The following is a 13,727-nucleotide window of genomic DNA, read 5'->3' as shown; positions in this document are numbered from 1 at the left end:
TTCAGTCCTCACTATGGAGTCCGGCTCTGCCTGGGGATGACAGCTGTGGCTGAGAACTGGAGTGGCCCGTGTTGCACAGCAGAGCCGCGGTTCTGTGAACACGGTGCTCAGCCAGCAGCTGCCCTCCCAGTGCGCAGCACTCTGCACCACTGCAAGGAGCAGCACACTCAGATAACCTGCCAGCGTGTCCGGCTCCTTTGAGCCTTAGAACATTCAGTGTTCAGGGGCTTTTGCTATTTAAGAAGTGATCCCCTTGAGGTTTGGTTACTGCTGCCTTAAGGGAATCAGAGATCCTGAAAATCTTACGCTCTGTTTTTGCTTACTCTTTTTCAGATGCTTCTCAGCTTCATGGGAAAGGGCCCAGTGTGCCACGGAAATTGTGACTTTCAAGGGAAAGGCTGGAAGCTGAACGAGTAGGTCTCGGAAGTCGGATAATAACTATGCTTTTTCTGCCATTGATTTTCTTCTGGAGAAGGCGTGAGTGCTAAGTGGAGCGTCTCTTGGCATGTGTGATGTGCCTTCAGTTAGGCGAGCAGCCCCGTGCTTCTCTGGAGGCCCTGACCAGCCTGGTGCTCCAGGCCTCTCGCTCTGTTGCAGACAATCGTCGGAGGGGCAGCGCTAGGCTGGGGAGCGCGCCGGGTCGTGTTCAGAGCTCTGGTGGCGGGGCAGAGCAGGTGGCGCGGCGCACCTGTGCTTCACATCTGCCCGACCCCCTCACATTTGGTCAGAGTACCTCATGGCACCCTACTGGTCGGGGCTCCTTCTGGCCACAGTGGGCTCCCTGGATGGTCACAGTGTCCGTCCATCCTCAGGCTGTGTGCTCAACAGGACAAACCCAGGTAACATCACAGCTGGGAGATGTACCTTGTTCTTTGAAAAATACACCCAATGTGTGCTCATCGTGGGGGCCCGTCTCTCCACTGAACATGACAATGAAGCTCTTTTAGAGAAAAGACCTTTGTAGATTCAACAATTGTGGTAGGATTTTTAAAGACACTTATTTTTGGCTCATTTTTCATCCTTACCATTAAATGCATTGGATAGAATGGGACTATTCTTCGCAAGTCATGTTGTTCCTAGGAAAACATAATTCCAGTGCCTTTATGGTGGAGCAGAATTAGACACACATCCATTCAGCCCTCTGAGTGGATCTCAGATGAAGACCTTTTTTAAAGATATGTCTGTATTTAAGACATAGTTTGAGTTTTTTATGGTTGCACATCATAATCTGTGCCGTCCTGACTTGAAGGTCATCTGGGCCCACAGATCCCAGGTCCCAGTTCAGCCAGGCCCCCCACTTTGTTTTTCCAGAGTTCATACAGGTGGACTGCAGAGCCCCAGAGCCCTTCTTCATCTCTTCGAGGGCCAAGGATATGAGGGGTTCTAAGTCGCAGGTAGACATTCCAGTTTATTTAAAAACTATTCTCAGGCAGAGCTGCAGGAACAGGCCTCTGTGAAGCATCTGCCATGTAGAAGCAGGCCTGGAGGTCCTGGCTTTCCAGGCAGCAGGGCTATGCATTGACTTCAGGGTGACATGCTGACGAGCTTGGAGAGCACGTCAGAGACAGATTGGGACAGTTACCCGGAGCTCAAGTCATCCCACTGTTCCCACTCACCCAGTGGCTGCTTCACAAAGATTTTTACGGCACTTGCCTGTCCTGTGAAGTCTGAACTGACTGCTCTAGCTAAGTGATTTCTGATACGTTGAGAGTAAACAGCCTCCTCAGAATGTACGCCTGTGTGGAGACACGGGCAGCTCTCTTGGTTCCTGACTCCCAGGTTACAATGCTTGGTAACTCACGATTCACAACAGAGTTTGCTTGGTTTCCAGGGGGAGCAAGACCTCTGCCAGCTAGTCGGCCAGGCCTGTGCTCTTTTTTACATAAAAACCAACATGTGTTTCACATTGGGCTAAGTGGATTCCTTATCCCTTTATTATATCTATTTTTTGCAACTTGGGTTTCCAGTTTACAGAATAGTCTTAGGTAGTAGCAAAAGAGCCAAAGAAGAGATTTGTATTGCTGAGCTCAGAGCCGCGCAGAGGCCGTCCGTGAACGCTGAGCAGCAGGAGAACACCCTGGTTCCCTTCCCTGCAGTGCTCCCTCCTCCCCGAGCACCACTGAGTGTGCGGCTGGAGCAGGATACCCTCATTCTTAGGAATCTAGTGATGCCTCTTGCCTCAGGGAAACGTTTCTTTGATGGGGAGTTTATGAGGTTTCTTTTCCTTGTTGATGCTTTATTTGTGGTAACGAAAGAGTGAATGACTTAAAGAGCCACGGCAAGGCAGGTCTGTTGGCGGAGCGGGCTCGTGGGCCACGGCGCTGCAGGGCTTTTCTTGCCGGCGTTTCTTGGGTGTGAAAGGGCTGTGGCTTTCATGCAGCGACTATGTTGGTGTTGGGGGTGGTGTGGAAATTGTTAATCTTGTATAAAACCACCCAATAAATTGTTTCAAGGTTTCCAAAACATCATTTCTCATTTATTTCCTTTTACCATATTTGCAAGTAATTCTTTCTCCCATAGGAGCTGGTATGTAGGGAACATTCATTTTGGCTAAAAGCCAAGAGGGTGTTGGAGACTAAGCCTCACATGCAAAAGAGGAAGAAACACACCATGATATTAGAATCAAGCCACCAGGTGTTTATTTTTGCACTATAAATAGAGTTCCCTATTACTTCCCATTTTCTTACATAATACGTGAGATACAGAGGACCCGAAATTTGTTTGGTAGAAAATCAACTGTGGAGTTTACTAATGGCAGTGAGATAATAAGCAGGACTAGGCACCGAATCTAAGGCTAACAGCAACACAGTCCACCAGGAAAGTACTTTAATTTCAAAATGTGAAACGTTCCCCGATGGTGCGTTTTCTTGGGACAGTATGGCTTGACAGTTAAGCTTCATTCGAGCACCAGGGTCAGATGCTGTTCTGGTTTCTTTGCGCCTTTTCTGGCATAGAGCCCAGATCCGTCTCCCCAGAAGGCCTCTGATGAAGAGTCGGCTGAGCCAGAATCCCGAGGGGTGTGAATGCAGGTTGCAGGCCTGGGGAGCTGTTGCTTTGCTGAAGCAGGGAGGCCTTTCTGCCCTAGAGTTTCCCGTGCTGGGGTGTGGAGGTCAGTGCTGCATGGAGTGGGCTTGTCCACCCCAGTTGTTGGTCGTTGTGTGCTTTCGCAGTTTTCAGTTGCTTCCAGGTATCACACCTGGAAGGAGTCTGTTTATGGGACTGTGTGGGAAAAGGAGAAAGACGAAGGGCACTGCGGGTTTGAATCATCGGGAGATGAAGCAGGTCACTCACCTGGTTGGATGACGGTTCAGCAGGTGCCTGTCCCGCTTGTGGTTGAGCTGTGCTCTGAGCAGCTGGGGGGACACACGGGGTTCTGCACGGATTAGGAGCTGCACGGGGCCAGGGAGAAAAGATACCAAGGAGAGTACTGGGCAGGAGAGAGCCAGCATCTGCTTCCAGGAAGGTGAAGGTGGGGCCGTGCCTACTTCTCCCCGGACACTAGGACGGCCAGCTCCTGGATGGACATATCCTTGTTGATGTAGCGGTCGTACTGGGCAGGGGTCAGTCTTCCGTTCTGTAGGGCCTCTTCGATGGAGAACTTCTTGCCAGACTTCCTGTCATGGATCACAGAGGACTCCCCGTTGGGACCCTTGACGGAGATTTCCTCCCAGTCGCACTCCTGGCTCCTGAGTTTCACAAACATGTTCCAGTCGATGAGGCCAGCCCGGTGGGCTTCCTCTGGGGACAGCTCGCGGCCCGAGTCGGGGTCGATGACCACGATGGAGCGCCGCAGGTGGTTCTCCCTTTGTTCCCGCTTGATGGCCACAGAGCCCAGGCGTCGCTGCAGCTCGTCGATCTCCAGGTCTTTGTCTCTAGAGAGCTGCCTGAGGTCATCCAGCTCCTGCTCCAGGGACCGGAGGCGGCAGTCGAGCTGCGCCCCAGGGTCTGCCGCCACCGGCATGCTCCTTAGGCCCTGCGTCTCCGCCACCGCCATCTCGATTTCGGACTGGAGCCTGCGGGCCTCGAGCTGCAGGCTCTGCCGCTCCAGCTGCAGTTTGTGGTTCTCTTCCCTCAAGAAATCCAGCTCCTTGGATGACTTGGAGTTACAGAACTCCAGCTCCGACAGCTTGGCCTCCAGCTGGCTCACCTCCGCGTCCAGCTCCCTCTTGCTCTGGCTCTCCGCCTCCAGGCTGCTCTTTAGCCTCTGAATCTCCTGCTCGGTGTCACCTCTCTCCACCTGGATGCTCTTGGAGAGAACCACCTTCTCCTTGACCTCCATCTTCTCTAGGTGCTCCAGCTTTTTCTTCAGGGTCTTGAGCTCATGCTCCAGGACCTGCCGCCGGTGCCGCTCTTCCTCCAGCTGCAGCGCGAGCAGGGTGTGCTCCCGGGCCTGCTGGGGGTCCTGCTGCAGCACCACCTTCTGCTTGAGGGTCACCTTTTCCCGGGCCTCCCCCTCCTCCAGCTGGGCCAGCCGCTGCTTCAGGTGCTGTACCTCCAGCTCGGCCTCCCTGCGTGTCTGCCGCTCGCGCTCCAGCTCCTCCAGCTGGCACTCCAGCTCCGCTCGCCTGCGCTGTAGCTGCTGCAGCTCCCCGCGGAGGCCATCGATCTGCTGCAGCTCCGCGTCGATGCTCTCGGTGAAGGCGTTCACCTCGGCCTGCAGGCCCGGCTCCTCCTCGTACCTGACGACCTCCTGCTGGACCATCTTCTCCTTCACCTGGGAAAGCTCCTCCTCCTTCTGTTTGATTTTTTCCTCCTGGGACGCCCTCTCTATTTCCAGATCCACTTGCTTCTTCTGTTCCTGTGACAGCTGGGCCCTCAGAGACTCCACTTCCTCTTTGGTCTGGGGGTCTTCCTGGAACTGCAGGATCTCCTGGACGACCTCCTTGGTCTGCACCTGGGGTTTGGCCTCTTTCAGGGACTGGATCTCCTGCTTCAGCTGGTAGATCTCCAGGTCACACCTTTCGATGAGTCTGGTCTTGTCGATGATCTCCTCCCTGAGCCTCTGAAGCTCTTTCTCCATCTCGGGGTCAGTCTTGTACTTGATGATCTCCTTCGTCACTTCCTTGACCTCCACCTGGGGGCCCCGCCTCCGGAGCACCTCCAGCTCGCTCTGGTAGCTCTTCAGCTGCTCCTCGGCCCCCCGGTACTTGCACTCCTGCTCGACCAGCTCCAGGCGGAGGTTGGCCACCTCACTCTCTGCCTTGGGGTCTGGCCGGACGATCTCCCGCACTTTTTCCTGCACGACCACTTTGGCATTTTCCTCCTCCAAGGCCCAGATCTTTCGGAGCAGCCCCGTTTTCTCCCTCTTGTTGGCACGAGCCTTGGCGGCCTCGTCCTCATACTGGCGTTTGAGGTCACCCACCTCCCTCTCGGTTGCCACATCCTTTTCCACCTTGAGCACCTCCTTGATGATGATCTTGCTCTCAGCCATGGCCCGCTCCTTCTCCAGCCTCTTCAGCTTGTCCTGGAGGAAGCTCAGCTCCTCCTCCTGCTTCTCCCTGAGCTGATGCTCCCGTTGCTGGTCCTCCTGCAGCTTCCGGAACTCTGCCTCCAGCTGGGGGTCATTCTGCAGTTTCACCACATCCTTCTCGGTGACCTTCTCCCGCACCTGGTTCTTCTCCTGGGCCAGGGCTGCGATGCGCTGCTGCAGGAGGAGCACCTCTGCCTCCCGGGTGCCCTTCTGCCGCTGCAGCTCCTCCAGCTCCTCCCGCAGCCTCAGGACCTCGTTGGCCTGGGTTTGGTCCGGCTCGATGCGCAGAACCTCCCTGACCATGTACTCCTGCCCGCCATCCCTGGCCTCCTGCTCCAGGGCGCACAGCCGCAGCTGCAGCGCCTCCAGCTCCTTCTGCAGCAGCTGGTTCTTGCACTGCTCCTCCACCAGGGTCTGCTGCGTCTGCCGGAAGCTCTCCTCCAGCGTGGGGTCTGGCACCTTCTTGAGCACCTTCCTCACCACTGCTTCCTGTGGGCTCTGGTTCTGCAGGGTCCGGATCTCCTCCTGGGCGCTCCTGACCTCATTCTCCAGCTGCTGCCTCCGCTCCGCCTCCTCGTCCAGCTCCCTCTGAATCTTCCACGTCTCCTCTACTTCGGAGCCCGGCTTGCCCCTGGGCAGGGCCTCATGGCTCATGCCTGCCTCAGCCTGCTGGGAAGGAGAAGATAGCGCAGGGTTAATGCCGGACTTTGCATGGCCCGACCCCACCTGGCCACCCACCAGAGGTCAGACTGCTTGTCCTGTGGTCCCTAGGGGACTCCCTCAGTGCCGGGTTCACTAGAGTCCTAGGCCTCCTTTTGAAAATGGTAAAACAACTAGTTTAAATGCATCTGGGAAAATATTTTAAAACCACAGAAGAGTGTGAAGCAGAGGCTGTCTGTCACCGCTGGTCCTGTTCGTACAGGATACTGTCACCTTTGAGACACGTATATTTTTGCATGTGACACATATTTATTTTTTCCACACTAACGGTGTTGCCTGTTCTGTTCCCTGCTTGTTGCACTTATGAGAGAATCTGCAGCGGCACAGAGAGTGCTACCTCGTCGTGTGACAGCTTCGTCATTTTCCATTGTGTGGACAGACCCTGGCTCAGTCGCACACCCATTGCTGGTGAATACTGAGTTGCTTCCACTTTCTTAACTATTACAATGTTGTCGTTAACGTTTTGGGCTTTTAAAAATAAGTTACCTTTTTCTGGGTACTCAGCAAATGTTTGAGGGATGGGACATGTAGGTTGGACTCACGTCCACAGGGGCACAGGCGTGGGCTGGCGTCTGCACTGGCGCCACCCAACCCTGTTCGCAGGGGGACATGCCCACTGGTTCACAGACTGTTTCTCTGAGGCACAATGAGTCTTATTTCGCAGCTCTCGGGAAAGTTTTGAGTAGAATGCCTTACTGAGATCCATTACCTGTCTCAGGAGATTCAGAGCAAACTCCAGATTCTGCAGCCTCTGTCTGTTGATGGCATTAACTTCCGTGAACTTGGCAGCAAGAGCCGTTTCCTACAGGAGAGCAGATAGGAGTCAACAGGCTAAGCGAAGGTAAGCTGGATGGTGTTTGCAAAGTCTGGCATTTGGGGAGAGAGGGAACCTTCTTGCCCCTTCCTACCTGGAGTTCTACTACAGTCTCATCTATAGGAGAGAAAACTGGATTTTGAGTCAGAAGCCTAAACCCCCAGCAAGTGACCTTGAGCAGGTCTGTCTCTGAGCCTTAACGTGTTCGTGTATGGAAGGAGCTGATAACATCGGCCCTCTGTGTGTGTGTACTTACTTAGGGGGAGCAGGGGGAGTCCGTGGCTCTGGCTCAGATAAACCCAGCAGGCTGTCTTTCTAGGCATATCCATGTCACCACCCCAGAATAAGTTATCTCCTCTTACTGAACCTGTTGGCACCCAGGAGGGCTCTTGGGCCAGTTTCCCTATTGTGTGTGCGTCTCTGAGGCCTGCATGCCATGCTCTCTGGAGCGAGGGAACCCCGAGAAGGCCTGGCCTGCAGAGCTCACCTCTTCCCTCACTTTGGTGGCAGGGGACTGGAGCCTGGCCCTCTTGCTCATGTGGCTGCTTCTTCCATTCTCCAAGTCAAGGAGGGACCTGAGTTTCTCTGCTTCCAACTCGTAGTCCTGCGTGAGACAGACGTGGCAGAGGGCAGACAAGAGCAGGTGAGACCAAAATGTTCTTGTGCCCCTTCCAGCTGACTGCAAAGGTCTTCTGCTCAGCCACACCCTGTTCTGCCTGCCAGGAGATTTTGATAACCATAGATCCATCAGTGGTATGTACCTACGTCCCTGAATAACATGTGCGACGAGAAAAAGTAGGCCCACAATCCCCCTCCGTCCCCAGAGCATGCTCCTTCCAGGCCTTCCCTGGCCTAGAGACCACGGCATTCTGCTTTCTTCATTGAACTCTGTACCATTAGAGTTATGGCTTTTCTCATGTTGCCTCCTCCTAATTCTCCTGTGGATCAGTTTGATGACTTTAACATCCATTGTGTGGTCAGGTGATAATTTACTAGCTGTTCCTCTGCTGTTGGACATTTAGGTTATTTCTAGTTTGTCTGTTTTGCTATTGTAAATAATTCTGTTGTACAATGATTTTGTTAATCCCACATTATTATTATTTCATATTATTTCCTTTAGGATAAATTCCCCCAGTTACTGCTTTACAGTAGAAAATCCTTTTCTGGTATTCGATGCCCAGTACCATCTTGTTTCCCAAAGGCCTGTGCCGGTTTGCGTGGCCGCCAGCAGTGCCTGAGGACACCCCGCCAGACCAGCTGGTGGGAAGAGGCCCTGCTGCTTTACACTCTGGGCAGGGTGTCACGTCTCACCTTGACAGCTTGCTGGTACTGCTGGGAGTGGGCGTAGACTTTCTGTACTTCCTCTTCCCTTCTTGCTATCTCATCTAGCAGGTTCTGTAAAACAACAGAGACTTTGAAAACCAAAAATTAAAAAAAAAATCCAAAACCTAGATAGAGTAGCTGGATTCCTTGGAGTCTGGAATTCTTCCATAGCACAAAGTATAAGGAATGGCTTCCCTGTTTACATTTGTTTGTTACAAAAGGCAATTCTAAGGCCCTGTGAAGAAGGGCCAAGAAGATAATCATCTTTGGCAGGAAAGTTGTGTTTACTTAGTGCATCGAAATGTCAGGCACTGTTCTAGTATCTTTCTTAGATTATCTCACTGAATCTCCCAACATCCTGTGAGGTAGGCACCGTCCTCACCTCCTGTTTATGAACGGGGAAACCCAGGCACAGTGCTGCGCAGTGACTGGCCCGTGGGCACATGGCTAATGGGGATGGGAGCAGGATTTGAGACCAGGCTGTCGGGCTTCCTGTTCCTCGTCCTTCACCCCAAGGCCCTGCTGCCTTCTGGGGAGCCAGCACTCTGGGCTTTGGAAATGGGTTTTTCCCCGAGGGCTCCCCTGTGTCCCTGTAGCTATTTGCTTATTTAGCTGGCTTGCACGGAGTGTCCACTCTGGGCCAGGCCCTGTGCTGGGCACTGAGGACGGAGAGGTGAGGGAGACCCCATCCTTGTTGTCAGAGACTCGGGTGCTGGGAGCCCGCCTGGCCAGGACCGCTGCCAGGCCCCCGTCCATGAAGGGGCTTGCTAACCTCTGACCCCCCTTGTGACCATCCTCCTGTGAACGCGGAAGTGGCCTTCTCACCTTCTGGTTGTTCAGCTTGGTCTCCATCTGGCCGAGGCCGTCTGTCTCCTGGGGCTCGTAGCTGGGGATGTGGGACAGGAACTGCAGCAGGCGGTCGCGGCCACTATAGAAGGCGTCGTGAGCAGCCCGGGTGCTCTGCAGGATCTGGACCCTGTGGGGCAAAGCCCGTCAGGCCTTTGAGCTCTCAGGTCTCACTGAGAGCTGCCTGCCGTCCCTTTTTAAAGAGGTCATCAAAAGTAATTTAACTGGAAATAACCTAAACGTTCACCAGGAAGGGAGTAGTTAGATAAATTATGGAATATTGTGTTGGAATACTGTGAGGCCTCTGTAAAGTGCAGGAAGGCCCGCCTCTGTGGACTCACAGGGATGCCCACTGTGAATTCTAGGACCTAAATAACTCATGGATCCAAGGGGAAATCACAAGGGAGGTGAGGAAATCTTTTGAACTCACTGAAAATAAAAACATCAAAATTTGTGGGACACAACAAAAGCAGTGCTTAGTGGGAAGTATGTAGTTTTAAATGCTTAGATAAGAAAAAAAAGAAAGCTTTCAAATCAACAATCTAAGCTTCTACCTTAAGAAAGAAAAAGAAGAGCAAATTGGACTTAATGTAAGCAGCAGTAGGAAATAATAATGAGCAGATGTCAGTGAAACAGGAAACAGGAAAACAGGAGAAAGATCACTGCAACCAAAGCTGGTTCATTGAAACCGTCAATAACGTGATAAACCTCAAACATAATGATTAGGGGGACAAGAAGAATAAACAGATACAACAGAAGAAAATACAACATCAAGAATGAGAGAGAGGACATTCCCTCAGATCCTGCAGATAGTCAAGGATAAGAGAATATTATGAACAATTTTATGCCAATAAACTCAACAACTTGATGAGATGGACAATGTGTCCTTGAAAGACACAAACTTCTGAAGTTGCTCAAGCATTAGATGACCCAAATGGTCCAATATCTATTAAAGAGGTTGAATTTGTAGTTAAAAAACCCTCTTACACACAAAAAAACAAACTGCAGGCCCAGATGGCTTCAGTGGTGAATTCTTCCAAGCATTTAAGGAATTAATACCCAGTCTACACAAACTCTTCCAGAAAACAGAAGAGGAGGGGGGAACACTTACTGACTCATCAGGCTGGGAAAATATATGACAGGGAAAATAGCAAGACACACTGTATGTGGTGTGTTGTCATTCGTACATTAATTACCTACCCCAGCTCATACAGAATGTTTTTGGAAGGACACACAAGAAACTGGTAGCAGTGCTGATCTTGGGGGAAGGGTTTGGTCATTATAATCCCTTTGTGTATTTTATCTTGTATATATACTGCTTTTTTCAGAAAGAGGAAATTATTTAGAAATCAAACAGCCTTCAGCGTTGTCTGTAGAAATCCCACTTTGGTGCCTTAAGGCGGACTAAGCCAAGGGCCCCCGCGGTCCCCTTACCTGAGCTCCACCTGCTGGCAGAGGTTGTCAAAGCGCTGGCGCAGCTTGTGCACCTCGGCCTCCTGGCGCTCCAGGTCCGGGCAGTGCTCCTGGAAGCGGCTGGCCAGCGAGCCAGAGCACTGCTTGGCGGCCTGCAGATTCTGCTCCACCTCGCTGAGGAGGGCCTGCTGGGCCTGCAGCTCGGAGGCCATGGCCTGCCGGGGCAGAGGCAGATGGCAGGTGCTGTGGCCAGAGCTCCAGGGCCCGGGATGGTGCTACCCAGAGCTCTTGGGGCTGCCTGCTTTTAGCGGGTGGCAGGCCTGGACCTGGGCGGGGACCGGTGGTTTGCCTCTTGAGTTTCTCCTCAAACCCGTGGTCATTTCTGCAGTTTCCATTTTGTTACAATGACCAATACTCTGGGAAAACTAGCTTCTAAAACCCTGTGGCACACGGCACGTGCCTGTGACACTGTGCCCGGGACTGGAGTGGCCCTCGTGAAGGCTCCGGTCTCTGAGCCTGTTTCCTGGGCTCTGAGGTGAGGCCCTCACCACAAGGGCAATGGTTTTGTGAGGTGGTTTGTGAATAAGGGGCCTCCCACGGGCTCACAGACCCCAATGCTTAGAGCGGGCCCAGCGGCAATGGTGAAGAGGGCAGATGCTGGGCTGGGGCAGAGGCTCCTGTGCTCAGCTGATGCGCCGTGCAGGCATGTGGGTCCAGGTGACCAGATCTGCTTGTCCAGAGACACTGGAAATCTGGGGGGATTATGTGGACATTCGATTTTAAGATACCAGCACCTGATTTCCACAGGCCACAGAAACCCCGTGTGCAGCTGGGACTCCAAACCTGGAGAGAGTTGCTGCCCTGGGCCTTGGGCCTCTCGACTGTCCACAGGTGGGGTGGCAGGGGCACCTGGAGCCCATGCCCAAATCAGAGAAAGGCTCCTGAAGCCCAGGGTCCCCACACTCACCGCCAGCTCCTGCCTCTTGCTGTCCAGGGCATGGCCACTCTTGGGCACCGTGTCCTCCTGGGCCAGCTGGTTTTCGTATGAGGCCAGCACCTCCCGGCCCTGCTGCAGGCTCTTCTCCAGGCGGTTGGCGATGTCAACCCTGAGGACATGAGTCAGGAGTTGGGGGGCGGTGCTGGACCTTGACCCCGCCCGGCCTCCCCACTGCCCACCTGCACCCACTTCTCCTGGGCCGCGTCCAGCAGCTGCACCAGGCGCTCGTATCTGCGCTGGGTGTCCTCCACCCGCGTCCTCAGCAGGGCCGCACTGCCACTGCCCGGGAGGGCCTGCACGAATGCCTCGCCCTCGGCCGTGCTGCTCGCCTTCTCGGGCTCGATGCGCAGCAGCTCGTTGGTGATGTTCTGTGGGGACCAGAGCCCCTCGCGTTGACCACAGCCGGCAGCCACCCCCACACAGGGATGTCCTCCCCGGGGGGCCTGACTGGGGATCTGGGATGCTGGCTTAGGAGTCGGTGTTTGTAATGAGCATCCCTGGGAATTCTGACACAGTGGATGGTGACTCACGAGTGATGAATATTAATAGGTTCCTGTTCCCACTACTTCACACGGCTTTACTCATCTTTGGGGACAACTCCAATGAGGTGGGTACGACTCCAAGCAGCTTAGGAGGGGACATGGTGGGGCCTAGCCCCAACCCTACCCCTGTATCATCAGGCGTCCTCTGGCCTTGGCTCGGCCCCAAGCAGACCAGCCCTGGTGTGAGCCCCGTCAAGGGCCACGGCACTTCTCTGAACCCTGTTCCTCTCCTGTAAACCGGGAACGGTCACGCCCATCGTGGAGGGCGCCGAGAACCCGGGAAACTGTGTGTGTGTGTAAAAGAGGTGAGGAGTAGATGGTATTCATGCGGCTCATCTTACCCCATCCTGTCGAGGCCCCCTGAGTGGGGATCAGCCCATTTTACTGAAGACACTGAGGTTTGGGCTTGAACGGTGTCTGTGGTCAAGGCGAGTGAGTTGGCCCTGTCGCCCCAGAGCCCGTGTGCTGCCGGGCACCGCGGCCTCTCACTCAGCTCAGTGCTGATCTGCTCAGATTGCAGTCCTGCTGTTGTCAGCTCTACCACGAGCCCTTTTTCCTGGGGGTGTGTCTTGGGGGCACCAGGCCTCAGGCACCTCCTCAGTCTTTGGCCTAGAGCAGCCCCACTCCCCACGACTTCCTGTTACACGTGGCAAGTGGTCCCTTTTGAGCGCCAAGACACCCCATGGGGATAAGACCTTGAGCAGGGGCCCCGGGGAGCCAGTGGGCCAGCCTCTGCCCCCAACCTGGGGTACCTTGAGGTCCTTGGCCCGCTCAGCACTGTCCTGCACGGCCCGGCCCTGCTCCAGCGGCGGCCGCAGGATCCCTGTGATGGCCTTCTCCTGCCGGTCCAGGTCGCTGGCCACCTTGTCCAAGCCAGCCAGCAGCTGCCGGCCCTGCAGGTCAGAGACATCTGCCGGAGGGAAATCAGAGTCGGGTGGCAGTGGGGATCGTGAGGCCCAGGGAGGGGGCGTAGGAGGGCCAGCCTCCCCACCTCCACTATCCCATCTGCAGCACAGACCCTGGGCCCAGCCCTGCCTCCCTGTCCCCCCAGAGCCTCAGGCAGTGTCTGGTACCCACCTCCAGAGTTCTCTGCCTTCAGCACCTCATGCCGCTGCTGGAGCGCCCTTCTGCTCCCAGCTGCCTTCTGCCGCAGGCTCTGGTACTGGCTGCCCAGGCTGTGACAGCAAAAATGGGCTGGGGACCTGGGGCAGCCCACTGCCCCTACTGCCCACTGACACAGGACCCTGGAGTCTGGCTGGACAGACAGCCTCGAGGAGTCGGGAAGCTCATCAAAATGCTTTGAAAAGTTAACACGACACACGTAGAAAGGATTTGCTGAAACGCTGGTCTTTCTTTGCTCTTGGGTTCAACGGACCCCTTCTTTCCCTCCTTCCTTTCTTTGTCTCTCTTTTCTTCAATAGCAAGTCTTACTGTCTAAAATTATCTTGGGCTTCCCTGGTGGCACAGTGGTTAAGAATCTGCCTGCCAATGCAGGGGACACGGGTTTGATCCTTTGCCCGGGAAGATCCCACATGCTGCGGAGCAACTAAGCCCGTGCGCCACAACTACTGAGCCTGCACTCTAGAGCCCACGAGCCACAAC

The 13,727-nt window shown here is 54.3% G+C and overlaps 2 protein-coding genes across 2 annotated transcripts in view; one reads left to right on the top strand and one right to left on the bottom strand.

The window, feature by feature from the left end:
- The window catches only part of UBN1 (ubinuclein 1), a gene marked incomplete at its 3' end in the record, with an annotated part of 36,751 nt that extends 34,359 nt beyond the window's left edge, over positions 1-2,392 (top strand). The window contains exon 18 of the mRNA XM_082857538.1: positions 334-2,392. Within this exon, the coding sequence (XP_082713664.1) occupies positions 334-383 (50 nt within the window). The remainder of the gene's footprint in view (positions 1-333) is intronic.
- Positions 2,393-2,626: 234 nt separating this feature from the next.
- Positions 2,627-13,727, bottom strand: part of PPL (periplakin) — a 43,245-nt gene continuing 32,144 nt past the window's right edge. Inside the window, exons 13-22 of the mRNA XM_082857125.1 lie at positions 13,203-13,300; positions 12,878-13,035; positions 11,773-11,951; positions 11,554-11,692; positions 10,608-10,801; positions 9,153-9,303; positions 8,316-8,399; positions 7,492-7,608; positions 6,900-6,992; positions 2,627-6,139 (exon numbers count right to left, since the gene is read on the bottom strand). Of these exons, the coding sequence (XP_082713251.1) occupies positions 3,482-6,139; positions 6,900-6,992; positions 7,492-7,608; positions 8,316-8,399; positions 9,153-9,303; positions 10,608-10,801; positions 11,554-11,692; positions 11,773-11,951; positions 12,878-13,035; positions 13,203-13,300 (3,871 nt within the window). The 3' untranslated portion in view covers positions 2,627-3,481. The remainder of the gene's footprint in view (positions 6,140-6,899; positions 6,993-7,491; positions 7,609-8,315; positions 8,400-9,152; positions 9,304-10,607; positions 10,802-11,553; positions 11,693-11,772; positions 11,952-12,877; positions 13,036-13,202; positions 13,301-13,727) is intronic.

The sequence above is a fragment of the Leucopleurus acutus genome (assembly GCF_964270905.1).
Source record: "Leucopleurus acutus genome assembly, chromosome: 16".
NCBI lineage: Eukaryota > Metazoa > Chordata > Mammalia > Artiodactyla > Delphinidae > Leucopleurus > Leucopleurus acutus.
This window is presented reverse-complemented; position numbering and strand designations above follow the sequence as displayed.